General features: G+C 42.7%; 1 protein-coding gene across 1 annotated transcript; it reads right to left on the bottom strand.

Moving 5' to 3' along the window:
- Positions 1–1,810: 1,810 nt before the first annotated feature.
- LOC136547950 (E3 ubiquitin-protein ligase BRE1-like) lies at positions 1,811–5,920 on the bottom strand. The gene is made up of 15 exons (XM_066539630.1): positions 5,450–5,920; positions 5,227–5,308; positions 5,040–5,062; positions 4,836–4,910; positions 4,713–4,766; positions 4,543–4,620; positions 4,372–4,440; positions 4,156–4,308; positions 3,905–4,073; positions 3,301–3,341; positions 2,902–2,991; positions 2,721–2,825; positions 2,457–2,627; positions 2,236–2,345; positions 1,811–2,151 (listed from the first exon to the last, which is right to left on the bottom strand). The coding sequence occupies exons 1-15, from the start codon at positions 5,480–5,482 to the stop codon at positions 2,076–2,078; spliced, it is 1,329 nt and encodes a 442-aa protein (XP_066395727.1). The 5' UTR covers positions 5,483–5,920; the 3' UTR covers positions 1,811–2,075.
- Between the last annotated feature and the right edge of the window lie 11,911 nt (positions 5,921–17,831).

Genomic DNA, 17,831 nt, shown 5'->3' with positions numbered 1-17,831 from the left:
GGAACGTTGTGCTGCATCAGGCTCCGGGCCAGACTGCAAATAGCCTCCTGAGTTCGCGTAACAACCAATTCGCACCTAAGGAAAGTTTGTGCGCTACCTCGAACGGCCAGCACGCGCATCTAGGGCTGGTTTCCCCTAGCGCCTAGCTTTGAGCCTGGGCTCTACATGCGCACGTCCGGACAGCGTGGACGTGAGGGCAGGTACATGCTAACTCGTACGCCGTCTTATGCAGTGCCACGGATTATGCAGTGTCACGTAGGATTGTTGTTGATGCGGAGGAAAGAGAGGGAAGAGAGTAAGATGTTGTTTTGCGAAACAATCATCTTATGAGCTAAAATTTAGAACTAGGCGACAATTATTCTATCATTGTATGAGTTGTTATCATGCAACTAACAAATTTACTTTTATTCTATTTATATAAATTAAGAAATTATGAGTTACTATAAGACAACTTAAAAAAAATAATCATGGTACATGTTATCTATTAAATCGTCTTAAAATTGGCACTATATGAGGCCACCTACGAGACAAGACCAATGTATTTGCCCTGCACTCAAACTCGTGGATAGGGTTGAAAAGGTTGGAAACGATAGGTAGGAGGCTAAATCACTTTTATTTTCACATTATTTTCTCAGAAAATGAAATCGATACGATATTGACGGAAACGAATACGGTGTTGATATTCCGGTAATTTCAGAAACGAAACTATTTGTTCGAAAGTGCACCGACAGTGATCGAAAATCATCAAAGCGGTATCTGAAATACGATAAACACATCAAACGCATGACAATAGCTATATAACACATAGTTATACTTGATACGAAAGAACCAGAAGTGACAAAGCCATACGCCCATAACTACAAGTTCGACGTCCTAGAGACCTGGACTTAAGAGTTAGATCTCACGAGCATAAAGCTGAGAGCCACGTAACACATATTAGATACTCACAAACTTGAACGTACCGGTACACTCGTAACCAAACCAAGTTCTTAGTTCGATACTTGGACTTAAAAAAGGATAGAAACGAGGAATAATGCAAGAAACATGATTCTTGCGTGGGGATAAGACTGGCAAGGGGAGCGCTCAACACTCAGCAAGCTGGCGTTGTGAGCTTGTAGCCTGCCTGGAATACAGTAATTATCGACGGTAGAATACTGGCCGATTACGGTATTTTTCGAAAACCGTATAGTTTTACCATTCTCATTTTTGTTTTCTCGGTTACCGTCACCACTTCCATTTAGGAGCTAAAGTCGGTAATTTTTCAAAAACGATTCCCGGTGAACAGAAATTATCACCGTATAGTTTTACCATTCTCATTTTTGTTTTCTCGGTTACCGTCACCACTTCAGGAGCAAAAGTCGGTAATTTTTCAAAAACGATTCCCGGTGAACAGAAATTATCGTTATCGCTTTCGGCCCTACTCGCAGACTCCCCTAACGATGTATATGCACACGTCCAGACAGCGTGGGCATGTATTAGCACTCTTAATACATATAGTACAGTATTTTTCTCTCACAGCATATTAGGTTTAGCCAGATTATCAGCCGTAAAAACCATCAGCAGAACAGCTCCGAAGGCTTCAAATATTTGCCTGAGCGTGCCGCCTGGGGCAGGATGCATCTGCACGAGCCTGTGTTGCCATATGCCTCCATCCAAACAAACAGCCCATATATGCGGACTCGTCTAACGCTCAAACTCGAACATTCGGACTCGTCGAACGCTCAAACTTGAACATGCGGACTCGCCAAATGGCAGGATTAAACAAGACCGAAAAGTTGTTGAGCCCAATTTGTGGATTGAGAGCAGGGAATAATAATTTGTCGAACCGATCTTTTTCTCCATTTAATTGCTCCCAGTTTACAAGATGAACCAGTGTGGGAATCGGGTATACAAGAGTATGATAAGGCACAACGATCTCGACTGAACTCTACTTATGAATGGCGGCCACCAAAAGAACTGCTTTGCACCAGCAGCTTGAAAATGGCATGAGACCAATACATTCACAACGCAAATCAGTAAGGTGGAGCTTGTGCCCATGCCACAGTATAGAGGAGGATTGAGCTTCACAACATGTATCACTGGATCGTCGCATAAGTTTCTTGTTTCATTTTCATCAGATTGCTCTCAATGTTTCTTAATACAGGTCTGTATCTGCACGAGATGGCAATGGTTTAATTTCACCTAGCAGAAACAAAGTGGGCTTAGGGCAGATAAGCAGTAGCAGTGTATACTTACAAGCGTGCAAGGTTATTCTGTGCTTGGACTGCTTTCCTAAGCTCAGCTGAAAGTTTCATTATCTCTGCGGACAACCCCTCAGATCTGCTCTGTTCTTTTATAAGCTGATCCTATATGAAGAAAAGTATGTACGTTACAAATTACAATAAACTAATGGCATGATTTTAGTTACAATCGACTATAACCAATAATCTAAACAAAAAAAAGCTCCAGTGATTAACCTTTAGAGAAATATTCTCAGTGGCCATTTCTGGTGGGTTTGAGATAATGTTTTCAATTTGCCCATCTGATTGGGTAGCGATATTGCTTACTTTCAACAGGCTAGCTTGTTCAAGTCGTAGTTTCTCCAAGTGAGAACGGAGCTCTTCATTTTGCTTCAGACAATCTCTAACCTGAAATTTTATGTTAAGTCAAGAGGCAGATTTCTTATGCAAAGGGTTGCGTAACATAGATGCACGAAGTGACCAAGAAGGCCAACAGCACACCTGGTTTTCCCATTGAACTGTAATAGCCATGGCTTCTTGATAAGAAGTAGATAAGGCCGAGTTCTCCTCAAACAGTTTCTCTATTTCTGACGATTGAGAATCAATCTGTCTAACACGGTAAAAAATAATCAACATTTGAGACTAGTATAATTCAAAAAGAAAGTAAAGCGGCATCAAGCACCTCCATTAGCAGTTTTTGACGACTCCCCTCTAGCCTCTCAATCATCAAAGCCATGTCATGCAACTGGTTTTCAAGTTTTTCCCTATCTTGCTGTCATAATGAAAATTGGGTCAGTAGATAGGTACAGTTTGTGTGAATAGCTTAGTGAAGCTAGAAAAAAATACCATGGACAGACAACACTACAGATGCAAGTAACCATTTCAATCAGCCCCTTAAATACTCTTTTAGGTTTTGACAAATCCATCAGGACTGAAGGTGTTTCAACCATCCAGATTGCCAGTTGAAATGCATAGTAAACTATATTGGCTGTCTATACCAAAACATGGGGGTTATACAGCATACGTGCCAAAAAAATTTATCAACAAAGTTAACAATCTTAAAGTTCGTTAGATACATTACCATTGAAAATGCCTTGCGTGCAGCAAACTCAGAAGCCTCCTATGCATGGAAAGAAAATATTTAATTCAAGGCTACAATCCATGCAAATATATTTTTCTCGAACATGCAAGAAAATTGCATATATCATTTGATTAAGAAAGAAGAGAGTGCAAAAGGGATTAAAGAAACCCCCAAAAGACACCTAAGATGACCATAAGTCCAGAGCACTAGCCTAATGGAATGCCCGGGCAAGTAACTCCTGGAGGCCTTTTGCTCCAGCAGCACACCAAAGGATGCATTCATTTGTGAACTGTGAACTTTGCAGCACTATTGAGATACTGGATTTGCACCATTGAAGACAAAGTTGTTGCAGTTCTCAGCAAATATTATATCTAGAGTGTTGTCAGCAAGCATGCTTAATTTTGGATGTCACAAGATAGAACTACTTAGCATGTGGCAATAATGCTACGTATGGACAGTGAAGTAATAAAAAACACTGCAGAATGATAAATATGGAAGAGAACACATGCTAGAAAGTAGAGTGAAGCTACATGTTTACTAGCATGAACTGTTCTTCCTCACATTATAAAAGGCAGAATAACATAAGTATATGTATCCTCCATACCTGTAGCTTTCTTTGTCAACATAGTAATTTGGTCTTCCAATTGTTGCTTTTCAGCCTCCAGAGAAGCAACACGGGTTTGCTCTTTGGCTAGTTTTTCTTGCTCTTGTTGCCTCAGCTGGGACTCTTCAGCCAATTTTTGTTGCTCCTGTTGCCTTAGCAGTGACTCATGCTGTGTTGTTAGTTTAGATGTAATGATTAGAGAAGCGTGAAATAAGATAAAACAGGCAGATTTTTTTTTGAATAAACCTTACCTTTAGCTGTGCCTGTAAATCTTGTATCTCCTTTTCCATGGCAACAGATTCCTCACTCGATGTTCCCATTGTATATCCACTGTAAGAGTGTCCCATTACTTGCTGCTGCAGGGTATTTAGCTGTGCTCTCAACGAGGCCGAGTCTTCTTCTGCCTGTACATTTCAAGATTAGCAAAGTGATCATACCGCTAATAAGGAACATCTTTCAATAAATACCCTATACTGTTCTTCTTCTGCTTCCTTGAGCCGTTTCTTCATGCTCCTGAGTTGAGCTAGAGCATCCTCCTACTCAGCATACCAGGCAAAAGACAAAATGAGAAGGCATGCATAATTAGACCATCAGACACATGATAGCACAAATGCAACAAAAAAACAAGTGTTTAATACCTTAGCAACTACAGCAGCATCTTTCTCCAAAGAAATGTCATTCAAAGTTTTTTTCAAAGAGGGCACTACATTCCGCTCCTGCAGAGAAAACACATCAAGCCAAAAAATAATAATTAAAAGACAACAAACACCCAGAGCTCAGCACCAATAACAATATAGTCTTGACTCACGAGATCATTCAAACGGTTTACAAGGGCATCCTTCTCAATTTCGTTCTCAGCAATCTAGCAAAGACAATCAAAGTCAGAACCTCCGAGTAACTACACAATCAAACCAAATTGCATACAAAGTACCTTGGACAAGAAAATTTTGTTTTCCATCTCCAATTCCGTGTTCCCATTTTCTAGTTCTTGAACTCGAGCAAGAAGCTGGCATTCATACAAAAATGCTTGGTTACTCTCTGGAAAACACCAGGGGCTTATATTTGCAACCAGAAAGCAATTTATCAACGATCGAGTGCTCGTGAAGACGTGAACGATATAGAATGCTAAACTGACCTCAGCTCCGGCTCTTTGGTTCCCTAAAGATCATCAGCATTGGTAGAGACATACAGGGAAGGAAAATACAGCACAAAGTTAGCATCAAAGTAAAGCAAATTAAGAGGACATCACAACGAAGAGTCATCGAGTGAGGGGTGGAGACAAGGATGTACAGGGGTGGAGACAAGGATGTACATGTACCAACCGTGAGAGTCGACGTGAGACGCCGCGATCGGGAGGGCGTGCTGCATCCTCTCGGCGGCTCTCTTCTGCCGGATCTCCTCCAGCTGCCAAAACACGCGCACAAGATGGCATAATTGGGACCTCGGGTATCAGATCTCAGAAGCTGGAACTAGCGGGCACACGGATCTGCGCGCCATCTCATTTGAAAAAGGGTCGAAATAAGGAGAAACGAGAAGGGAGCGCACGGTGCGACGGCCCCGCGAGGCGTGGGCTTCCATTGCCGTGTCGGCACAACGACCGATGGATCGATTTATTTGGGAGCTCCGGTTCTAGGCGGCCGGAACCATTGGCGGACCGACCTATAAAGGGCGAGGTACTTCCCCTCCGGTTGGAACCCCTACCCTGGTCCCGCCGCCCTGGAGCTCGAGTACCGATCGGCGACCGCTCGTCCGCCTGAGGGATCGCGCGGAGGTTGAAGATTGCTACGGACAGGGGAGGTGGTCGCTGCTTCTGGTTGAGTTTGGGGCGCATGGGCCTTTTAGCCGGCCAGGCGTCCAGCCCATCAGTTAGGCAGGCCGCAGGCCTGTTTTTAATTGGCTGGTAGCTATTGTTAATTTGTTGACGCTAGCAAAAATGCCTGGTTTAGGATCTATAAGTGAATGATTTGTAGTTCGAAAATTCAACGGTCATGTTATGTGTTCCAGCATCTTGAAACTAGACTTTATATGGTGCCTTGACACACATTGTTCTAACGTATTGAATATGAGAGGCTCACAGATTAATTATTATGTCATGTTTCTCAATTGATCTTAAGATTATATTTCGGTCACACTTCTTTAACTCGTAGAGGCTTAACGCATTGAATATGAGAGGCTCATAAATTAATTATTATGTCATGTTTCTCGGTTGATCTTAAGGTTATATTTCGGCCGCACTGCTTTAACTTGTACAGGCTTAAAAGACATAGGATCATGGGAACTATTTTTAACTTTAAAATTAGAAAATAGCTAGTATAACTGTGCGTTGTTATGGATTTATACTTCTATTAAAAATTAACTAATCAAGTGTAGTTATGAATTGAGCAGTTTAGCCAACTTATTTTACTCACAACTTGTTTTTCACACACAACGTATTTGTTTAAAGCTTCGGAAACTGGCCTGGCCAGCCATGGCTCCCATGCGTCTATGGATGAAAACGGGACGGGAAATTCCTGTACCGACCGACACCGTATACCACATTAACCGATCGCATACCGTTTTTGCAGAAAAAACAGAAAACGGGAAATCGACACTGTATTTTAGCCAGGAACGGGAACGGAATCAGTTAAGGAATTTTCCCGACCGTATTCACGGTTCCCGTATTCGGGCAGGAAAATTCCCGGCGGTATTCCCGTATTTTGTACACATAAACCTCATATTCAGCCCACTGATTGATGCAGCCCACGAAATCTCCCGCTCCCCCGCGCCACAGGCCTAGCCCACTCCCGTCCGCTACTCCCTCCCGTCCGTCCCAAAAACATCGGCCAAACCCTATCCGCTATCCCCGAGTCCCCGACTTGGCGACTCCTGTCCCGTGCGGCGCCGCCTCCGCCTCTCTGCGAGAGCGAGACTACCTGGCTGCCCCTGGCGACTGCGAGTGGCTGAGCGCTGCGCGCCTACGCCGCTGTCCTCGGCCGGCCATGGGCAAGGAAGGGGCTAGCGGCGGTTCCCTTTTTGTGTTACCGCTTCTCGATCATAATCGACACGTTCCCGTTCGAAATATTCCGTTCCCAATATCCCGTAATACCGGTTTCGTTTTCCCATCCGGTCTTTCCGTTCCCGTTTCCGTTCCCGACAAAAAAATACAGGAGCGGGAATGGTTAAGACATTTTCCCGACCGTTTTCGACCGTTTTCATCCCTACATGTGTCCAATTTGGTTGTCTATGGCCAGGGTTGCTTGTGTGGACAAATATCGTCTGATAGGTTTCAATCAAAGAGACCCAAAGTGTGACACGCTGATAGATAGCTTTAACTCTTACAACTTGACTTAAGCTAAGCACTTGATTTATTATTGAGTTTACTCTTGTAAAGAACCTAGGCAGTCGTGCCTCTTGATTCGCATACGTTTTCTCATCATTTTTCTGTATCTTCTTTCTCGTGGTCGTGTTCATCTCCGTAGAGCCAGACAGCTAGCCGAAAGCAGGAGCTGCCGGAGAAGAGCCAGAGTTGGTCGTGAACAACGCGAACTCAGGGAGCTTCGCTAGTCCTGGGAGGGGTGGACGGTGATCACACGACGCTAGTTGTGCGGGCAAAACAACGGGTGCAGAGACCATGGCCGTCTCTCTTGTCGACGAACGCTAAGGGCGTGTTTGACAAAACTCCAGCTTTACTCAAAACAACTCCATGTTAAACTTATATGGTGAAATAGCTTTTTGTGGCTCTAGCTTCATGGGTTACAAAAGTTGTCGGGTTCATAAACCCAGGGTCCCCAATGGACCCGCTTCCCTACAAAACTCGGCCCAGCAGACGGCGCAACGACAACACACACTTGGGTCGGCCCAGATACATAATAACAGCCCAAGACCACGATCTGGTCCCCGACCGGCACCTTCGACCTCTGGGTCGTGGGCTCTGCCTCGCCTGACCTCTTTCTCTGACCAAGGATACGTCGGACCTCTGCTCGCTGCTCTTTCCCGTCTGACACGGTCGAGGACGACTAGGAACGACCGACCGGGGACGCCCGCTCGGTGTGGGCCTAAGGAGCAGGCGGAGCAGATAAGGTAAGGTGTGGCAGAACCGCCCGAAATAACACGCTTTTAGAGGCGCTTGTCTTTCACTAGACACTAAGCACCTCGAAAGGGAGCTATATCGGACAGTTTCGTCGAGCACACCCATGGGAGAACCCAAAAATCCATATTTTTTCATCAGGATCACAAATGAGAGAATAAAGCTTACAACATTTTAGCCATTTCTTACATCAATTTCATGCAACATCAGAGTATAATATTTATTGTTTATAACAGCGAAATATAATCATGTTATCAGAGTCTCAGCGGAAATAAAATCATTTGATGACAAGTTAAACATTAACATGATGATCCGTTATATACACATAACAGGTTATAAGTTTCTCCATTGTAAAACATTTTGGGTGGAAGTTTCAAATAAACTCTCTGTCCATAACGTTAAGGAAATCCTCGCTAAGCCCACCAGGAGGTTTTCACACACAAGTGTCAGCTCCTCATGTTTCTGTCACCTGCAATATGGTAGAACAAACCCTGAGTACTCAATTGTACTCCACAAGACTTACCCGTCAGGAGAAAAGAAAAGACTCTATTGATATGCAAGGCTATCTGGCTTATGGGTTTATTACATATGCATGAAGCATTACTAAGTGTGCATCCTTATATTTAATTTCATTAGCAATCATCATTAGTTCATTAACTAATCATTCTATGTAAGCCCTATGCTACTTTCAAGCAGGTGGTAAGCAATCAGAACCATTTTACTATCTTTCATATTCCAGTTCTTACTACGGTGCTAGACTGTAGACAAGTCACACCAGATTACCCAGCAATTCGCGAATAAATGTGCCCATGAAAGCTCTAGTTTGGTTTTGGTTAATTGATGAAACCCTAAGTGCTAACCTAGTTTATCAAAGTGATTATGAGATAGGTAGCACTACTCCAAGTGATGAAGCAATGACGAAGATCATGACAATGGTGATAGCATGGTGATGATCAAATGCTTGAACTTGGAAAAGAAGAAAGAGAAAAACAAAAGGCTCAAGGCAAAGGTATAATATGTAGGAGCCATTTTGTTTTAGTGATCAAGACACTTAGTGAGTGTGATCACATTTAGGATAGATAGCCGTACTATTAAGAGGAGTGAAACTCGTATCGGAATGCGGTTATCAAAGTGCCACTAGATGCTCTAACTCATTGCATATGCATTTAGGATCTAGTGGAGTGCTAACACCCTTGAAAATATTTGTGAAAAAAGGCTAACACATGTGCACAAGGTGTTTGCAGGGTTGAGATGGGTTTGGGTCCCTCTCTCCCTCCCGCCTCGCAAGCTCGGCGGGATTCGGCGCTTTCAGGAAAATGAAATGTGTATTTTCTATTACGCCGGATGCAGAATTCTTGGTGGTTGGCACATTTGAGCAAGGGTGAAGAAGTTAGAGTTGAAATGGAGTTGGTCGAAATGATGCTGGCATCGGTCTACTGACCGGACGCTGGGTCACTCAGCGACCGGACGCTGAAAGGCTGCGTCCGGTCGAGCTGGCAGAGAGGTCGCCAGTTTCGGTGTTGCACCGGACGCTGGACCTGAGATGCACCGGACGCTGGTTTCTGCGTCCGGTCAAACTGACATGTCTGCACAGTGGCTAAGGGTTGAGCACCGGACACTGGCTGCGTCCGGTCAAGGTGGACCGGACGCGTCCGGTCGGAAAAATATGCCTCGGGGAGCTTACTGGAAATGACCGGACGCTGGGGCTTCAGCGTCCGGTCAGTTTTGACCGGAGCGTCCGGTCAGCTTCGTAGCCGTTGAAATCTGACGAACAGCGTTTGAAGCTGGTGACGCGTGGCGTCCATCGGACGACCGGACGCTGAGGGCCAGCGTCCGGTCAGTATGACCGGAGCGTCCGGTCAGAGCGCGTTTTGCCCAGTGAAGGGGTATAACGGCTCTATTTGATGGGGGCTCTATTTATAGCCCCATGGCCGGCTCAAGGGCTCACTCTTGCACATTTTCATTGACATAGCAACCTTGTGAGCTTAGCCAAAGTCTTCCCACTCATCTCCATCATTGATCCATCATCATTGTGAGATTGGGAGAGAATCCAAGTGCATTGCTTGAGTGATTGCATCTAGTGGCACTTGGTATTCGTGTTGCGCTGCGGATTTCGCTTGTTTCTCTTGGTGGTTGCCACCACCTAGACGGTTGGAGCAGCGGTGAAGGATCGGCACGAGTTGGTGATTGTTCGTGGCCGCCTTCGGTGATTGTGAGGGGAGTTGTACCTTCCCCGGCGGAGCGCCGAAAGGTAACTCTAGTAAATTGCTCGTGTCATTGAGTTACCTCACTTGTGGGTAGGTTCTTGCGGTGTCCAATCGTGTGGACGAGGTTTGTGAAACACCTCTTAGCCGCCGAACCACCAAGTGTTGGTCGACACAACGGGGACGTAGCGTGTTGGCAAACACGTGAACCTCGGGAGAAAATCGATTGTCTCTTGTCTTTGGCATTCTCCCGGTGATTGGCTATATATTCATCTTGTGATTGGTTCATCCCCTACACGTCGGTATAATCACTTTACTCACTTATTTACATTCTTGCAAACTAGTTGACACAAGCTCTTTAGTGTAATTAGAATTGAGAGCTTGCTTTATTATTTATATTCATCTAGTTGAGCTCTTTAGAGTAGCAAGGTTGAGAGCTCTTAGTGAGTAATTACATAGCAAGTTTGTGTGCCTAAGTAATCATTGCAACTAGAATTGTTGGATAGGTGGCTTGCAACCCTTGTAGAGCTAGAGCAAGTTTGCATTACGCTATTTGTCATACTAATCAAATTGCTCTAGTTGATTTGTAGATTTTTAAATAGGCTATTCACCCCCCCTCTAGCCATATTAGGACCTTTCAAGTGGTATCAGAGCCGTGGTCACCGTTTGATTGAAGGCTTAACAACCTCGGTGTCAAATTATGGCTCAAGTTGTGTTCAATCATGTGGGGGGCAAACCACCATTTTTTGATGGCACAAGCTATGATTATTGGAAGAGAAAGATAAGTGTGTATCTTGGTTCAATCAATGATCAAGTATGGGATGTAACCGAGAATGATTATGCTATCATTAATCCCGACAATCCCACCAACCAAGATAAGTCTAACAAGCAATGCAATACAATGGCTCTCAACACCCTATACAATGCCCTTGATCCAAAGGTGTTTGAGCAAATCAAGGATTGTGAAAGAGCAAATGAAGTGTGGAGGAGATTGGAGGAAACATATGAGGGCACACCGGCGGTGAAGAGTGCCAAGTTGTACATCCTCAAGGACAAGTTGACAAGTTTCAAGATGAAAGATGATGAGAGCATACCGGAGATGTTCCATCGCTTGCAAGTCATTGTCAATGATTTGAAGGCTTTGGGAGAAAAGATCAAGGATGATGATGTCTCCCATCGATTCTTGATGTGCCTACCTCCAAGATTTGAGATGTTGAGATTGCTCATCATAAGAGGAGGATTGAAGGATATTACCCCTAACCAAGTACTAGGTGATGTCATGACACAAGAGACATACCGTGTGGAAAGGGAGGGGGATGACAAGGATGACAAGAAGGAAGAAGAAGACAAGAAGAAGAAAAGCATAGCATTCAAGGCTAGCTCATCATCATACAAGAACAAGGGCAAGTCAAAGAAAGAGTCAAGTGATGATGAGGATCTTAGTGATATTGATGATGAAGCTATGGCTCTCTTTGTGCGCAAGATGGGCAAGTTCATGAAGAAGAAAGGCTATGGTGCAAGAAAAAGAAGAGATCATACCAAGAGCAAAGAATATGTGAGAAGATGCTATAATTGCAAGAGTCCCGATCATGTGGTAGCCAATTGTCCTTACAATAGTGACAATGATGAAGATGAGAAGAACAAACACAAGAAGGACAAGAAAGAAAAGAAGGAGAAGAGGGAGAAGAGGATGACCTTTCAAAAGAAGAAGAAGGGTGGAGGCTATGTGGTCACTTGGGATAGTGATGGCTCATCGGATAGTGATGACTCTAGTGATGATGGCAAGAAATCAATCAAGAAAGCACTAGCAAGCATCGCCATCAACGACAAGCCCTCCATCTTGGACACTCCATCAACATGCCTCATGGCTAAGCCTACCAAGGTAAAATATGATGAAAGTGATGATGATGAAAGTGATTCTTGTAGGAGTGATGATGAAGATGAGGAGTACTCCAAGGAGGAGCTCATGGACATGTGTGAGCAAGTGCACGCTTGCAATGAGATGAAGAGAAAGGAGTGCAAAGAATTGCGCAAGAAAGTAAAATTTCTTGAGCAATCCTTTGATGAGCTAAATGCCACTCATGAGGGGCTAATGGATGCCCATGAGAAGCTTGGCAAAGCTCACTCAAAGCTTGAAAAAGCTCATTCCTCTCTCATTGAGCAAGTCAAGAAGAAGGAAGCCAAGGAGGAGCAAGTGATAGTAACATGTGATGTGGGACTAACATGTGATCTTATTGATGAATCTTTTCATGAACCCATTATTGTTGCTCCCACTAACACCTCTTGTAGCACAACCATTACCACTCCACCTATGAATGATACATCACTAATGGTGGAAAATGAAACCCTCAAGAAGGAGGTGAATGAGCTCACTCGTGTCTTAGGCAATGCCTATGGTGGAGATGCCCGCTTGCTAAAGTGCTTGGGTAGCCAAAGGTTTTCTCTCAACAAAGAGGGATTAGGCTATACCCCCAAGAAAGGCAAGGCGGCCTTTGTCACTCCCAAAGCTAGCTTTGTGAAGGGCAATGGTCGGTTTTGCAATAGATGCAAGCAAGTTGGGCATATAGAGCAAAATTGCAAGACTAACAAGAACAAGCTACCTAATGTATCCTCAATCAAATTTGATTCTTGTTACATGCTTTATAAGGGTGCCAATGGTGTGAAGGCTAAGTTCATTGGTACACTGATTGTGGGCCCAAAGAAGAAGGCCATTTGGGTACCAAAGACCTTGGTGACTAACCTACAAGGACCCAAGCAAGTTTGGGTACCTAAAAGAATTGATCTTCTTTTGTAGGTAAATTATAAAGCCGGAGGAAGGCATTGGGTGCTTGATAGTGGGTGCACACAACACATGACCGGTGATCCAAGAATGTTCAATTCAATCAATGAAAGCAAGAGCAATGGGATTGATAGTATCACATTTGGTGACAATGGCAAAGGCAAGGTCAAAGGACTTGGTAAGATTGCAATATCCAATGATTTGAGCATTTCCAATGTGCTACTAGTAGAGAGCTTGAATTTCAACCTATTGTCGGTAGCCCAATTATGTGATCTTGGTTTCAAATGCATATTTGGTGTGGATGATGTAGAGATCATAAGTGTAGATGGCTCAAACTTGATATTCAAAGGATTTAGATATGAGAATCTATACTTAGTTGATTTCAATGCTAGAGAGGCTCAATTGTCAACATGTTTGATCACTAAGTCTAGCATGGGTTGGTTATGGCATAGAAGGCTTGGTCATGTTGGAATGAAACAATTGAACAAATTGATTAAGCATGACTTAGTTAGAGGCTTGAAAGATGTCACATTTGAAAAGGATAAGCTATGTAGTGCATGTCAAGCCAGAAAACAAGTTGGTAATACACATCCTAAGAAGAGCATGATGAGTACATCTAAGGCATTTGAATTGATGCACATGGACTTGTTTGGACCAACCACATACACTAGCATTGGTGGAAACAAATATGGATTTGTGATTGTGGATGATTTCACTAGATACACATGGGTGTTCTTTCTTGTTGATAAGAGTGATGTGTTTGCAATATTCAAATCATTTGTCAAGGGCATTCACAATGAGTTTGAAACAACCATCAAGAAAGTTAGAAGTGACAATGGTAGTGAATTCAAGAACACTAGAATTGATGAGTTGTGTGATGAATTTGGAATTAGACATCAATTCTCGGCCAAGTATACTCCTCAATCAAATGGGCTAGTTGAAAGAAAGAATAGAACTTTGATTGATATGGCAAGATCAATGTTGAGTGAGTACAATGTGAGTCATTCATTTTGGGCCGAAGCAATCAACACGGCTTGCTATTATAGCAACCGACTCTATTGTCACCCCATGATGGAGAAGACACCCTATGAGCTATTGAATGGAAGAAAGCCCAACATAGCATACTTTCGGGTTTTTGGATGTAAATGCTATATATTGAAGAAAGGCACTAGATTGAGCAAGTTTGAAAAGAAATGTGATGAAGGTTTCTTGCTTGGTTACTCCACTACTAGCAAGGCTTATAGAGTTTGGAATTTGGCTAGTGGTACTCTTGAGGAGGTTCATGATGTGGAATTTGATGAAACAAATGGTTCCCAAGAGGAAGATGAGAATCTAGATGATGTAAGAGGCACTCAATTGGTCAATGCAATGAAGAACATGGACATTGGTGAGTTAAGGCCTAGAGAGGTGATTGATGTTGAAGATGACAAGAATCAAGTGCTCTCTAACTCAAATGTGCAAGCTAGTGGTTCTCATGATCAAATCCAAGCAAGCACTAGTAATGGCAATGTGCAAGATCAACAAATGGCTAGTTCATCATCTCAATCAAGTGATCAATCAAATGCTAGCAATCAAGTGCAAGTGCTTCAACCAACCAATGTTGCAAGAGATCATCCATTGGACACCATCATTGGTGATATTTCAAGAGGTGTGCAAACAAGATCAAGATTGGCATCATTTTGTGAGCACTTCTCATTTGTGTCATCCATTGAGCCTAAGAAGATAGATGAAGCTTTGAATGATGTTGATTGGATCAATGCTATGCATGAAGAGCTAAACAACTTCACAAGAAACCAAGTATGGGAGTTAGTTGAGAGGCCTAAGGGTCATAATGTGATTGGAACCAAGTGGGTCTTTCGGAACAAGCAAGATCAAGATGGGATAGTGATAAGGAACAAAGCAAGATTAGTGGCTCAAGGTTACACTCAAGTTGAAGGTCTTGACTTTGGAGAAACATATGCCCCGGTTGCAAGATTGGAAGCAATTAGGATCTTGCTAGCTTATGCATGTGCCCACAATATCAAGTTGTATCAAATGGATGTGAAGAGTGCATTTCTAAATGGGTACATCAATGAGCTTGTGTATGTTGAGCAACCTCCCGGTTTTGAAGATGAAAAGAAATCCAACCATGTTTACAAGTTGAGAAAGGCTTTGTATGGATTGAAACAAGCACCTAGAGCATGGTATGAGAGATTGAGGGATTTCTTACTCTCTAAGGGATTCAAGATGGGAAAGGTTGACACCACTCTCTTCACCAAAAGGCTTGGAAATGACTTATTTGTAATGCAAATCTATGTTGATGACATCATTTTTAGATCAACAAATCAAGAATTTTGTGAGGAGTTTGGCAAGATGATGGCAAGTGAGTTTGAGATGTCTATGATTGGAGAACTTAGTTACTTCCTTGGTCTTCAAATCAAGCAAATGAAGAATGGCATATTTGTTAGTCAAGGCAAGTATATCAAGGACATGCTCAAGAAGTTTGAAATGGATGAGAGCAAAGCTATTAGTACACCAATGGGGACAAGTGGAAGCTTAGGTAATGATGCTAGTGGCAACATGGTGGATCAAAAGATGTATCGGTCTATGATTGGAAGTCTACTCTATGTGACCGCATCAAGACCGGATGTGATGTTTAGTGTATGTATGTGTGCAAGATTTCAAGCCTCACCAAGAGAAAGTCATTTGAAGGCAACAAAGAGAATTTTGAGGTACTTGAAGCAAACACAACATGTTGGATTATGGTATCCCAAAGGAGCAAGATTTGAGTTGATTGGATATTCGGATTCGGATTATGCGGGATGCAAAGTTGAGAGAAAGAGCACATCGGGCACATGTCAACTATTGGGAAGATCACTTGTGTCTTGGTCATCAAAGAAGCAAAATAGTGTAGCACTTTCAACCGCTGAAGCGGAGTATATTTCGGCGGGTAGTTGTTGTGCTCAATTACTTTGGATGAAGGCTACTTTGAGTGATTTTGGAATCAAGTTCAAGCAAGTGCCTTTGCTATGTGACAATGAAAGTGCCGTCAAGCTCACCAACAATCCGATTCAACACTCAAGAACAAAGCATATTGATGTCCGCCATCATTTCATAAGAGATCACCAACAAAAAGGGGACATTTGCATAGAGAGTGTGGGCACCGAAGATCAACTTGCCGACATATTCACCAAGCCACTTGATGAGAAGAGGTTTTGCAAGCTAAGGAATGAATTGAACATACTTGACTTCTCCAATATGTGTTGATGCACCCCCATTATATGACATGCCTCTCCTTCGAGCAAAGCAAGGTAAAGTTGATTGACATGTCATCCATTCATTACTAAGGACTTGTTTAGTGCATCTAGTCATTCCTATCATGTCGTAGGCTCATTCATGAAAATCAAATGAATTTGATGCTTATATGGTACCACTATTGCTTGTATGTTTGAAATGATCTAGTGGTAGCATATGACATGTTTGTGGGCTTGTAAACCTAGTGTTTGATTTAGAAAATGAGCTATAAGTGTTTAACTCAACATGGTACAAGATAACCCTTATTTGGAGGTGTGAAGAAGCTTGTCCTTGGATCAAACCGAGTTAAATATCTTTTGCAAGTAATCTAGATTGAACCAAAATTGAGAAAATGATCCTTATTTCACATGGTTTAACCCCAACCTATCCATAATTTAAGCTCACCTTTTGTGCTAATTGTTGACAAAGGGGGAGAGAAACAAAGATATGAGTGATAGGGGAGTATTGGACATAAGGGGAGAGATATGCTAAAGGAAAGGGATCAATTAAAATTTTGAGCACACAAGTAGGGGGAGCAAGCTCATAAACTTGTATGGTGCATTTGAATGAGCTTTACATATGTTTGTTTGCATGGCATAAGTTTTTAATTTCAAATATCCATACTTGTGTGGTGTATGCTAGTTGTAGGTTTGAATTTTGAAATGAAAACTAGCATGCATAGGCTAAAAGTAACTAGACTCATGCTCATATTATGAAAACTAGACCCTTGCTTTTAAAATTGATCTCATAGGGTATTCTAGTTTTTGTGTATGTCTAGTTACTAATAGTGCTAAGGATGGTATATTGGTGCACTCCGATTTGTATCACGCTTCAAAGGTCCATCTCTTATACCTTAGCATCATTTGGTAGAAATTGACTCCTATATTTCCTATCTAAGCATATGTGCAAAGCTACAATCCAAACTCTTAACACATATGTAGGGGGAGCAATTACTACCATATGGAGTTCATAAAACTTGCCTATACCCTTTACACATGGTAAATATGCTTGGGCAAGCAACATGGATTCAAATGAACTTTAATTCATATCTTTGTATAAGGGTTGTCATCAATTACCAAAAAGGGGGAGATTGAAAGCTCTAGTTTGGTTTTGGTTAATTGATGAAACCCTAAGTGCTAACCTAGTTTATCAAAGTGATTATGAGATAGGTAGCACTACTCCAAGTGATGAAGCAATGACGAAGATCATGACAATGGTGATAGCATGGTGATGATCAAATGCTTGAACTTGGAAAAGAAGAAAGAGAAAAACAAAAGGCTCAAGGCAAAGGTATAATATGTAGGAGCCATTTTGTTTTAGTGATCAAGACACTTAGTGAGTGTGATCACATTTAGGATAGATAGCCGTACTATTAAGAGGAGTGAAACTCGTATCGGAATGCGGTTATCAAAGTGCCACTAGATGCTCTAACTCATTGCATATGCATTTAGGATCTAGTGGAGTGCTAACACCCTTGAAAATATTTGTGAAAAAAGGCTAACACATGTGCACAAGGTGTTTGCAGGGTTGAGATGGGTTTGGGTCCCTCTCTCCCTCCCGCCTCGCAAGCTCGGCGGGATTCGGCGCTTTCAGGAAAATGAAATG

This window comes from Miscanthus floridulus, chromosome 1 (assembly GCF_019320115.1).
Source record: "Miscanthus floridulus cultivar M001 chromosome 1, ASM1932011v1, whole genome shotgun sequence".
Taxonomy (NCBI): domain Eukaryota; kingdom Viridiplantae; phylum Streptophyta; class Magnoliopsida; order Poales; family Poaceae; genus Miscanthus; species Miscanthus floridulus.
This window is presented reverse-complemented; position numbering and strand designations above follow the sequence as displayed.

Excerpts from the sequence above, each read along its gene's own strand:
- LOC136547950 (XM_066539630.1), bottom strand. The coding sequence starts at position 5,482 with ATGGAAGCCCACGCCTCGCGGGGCCGTCGCACC. Across the intron at positions 5,063-5,226 it reads GTCTCACGTCGACTCTCACG|GGAACCAAAGAGCCGGAGCT; the intron begins GTTGGTACATGT and ends GATGATCTTTAG. Across the intron at positions 2,152-2,235 it reads CAGAATAACCTTGCACGCTT|ATACAGACCTGTATTAAGAA; the intron begins GTAAGTATACAC and ends CATCTCGTGCAG.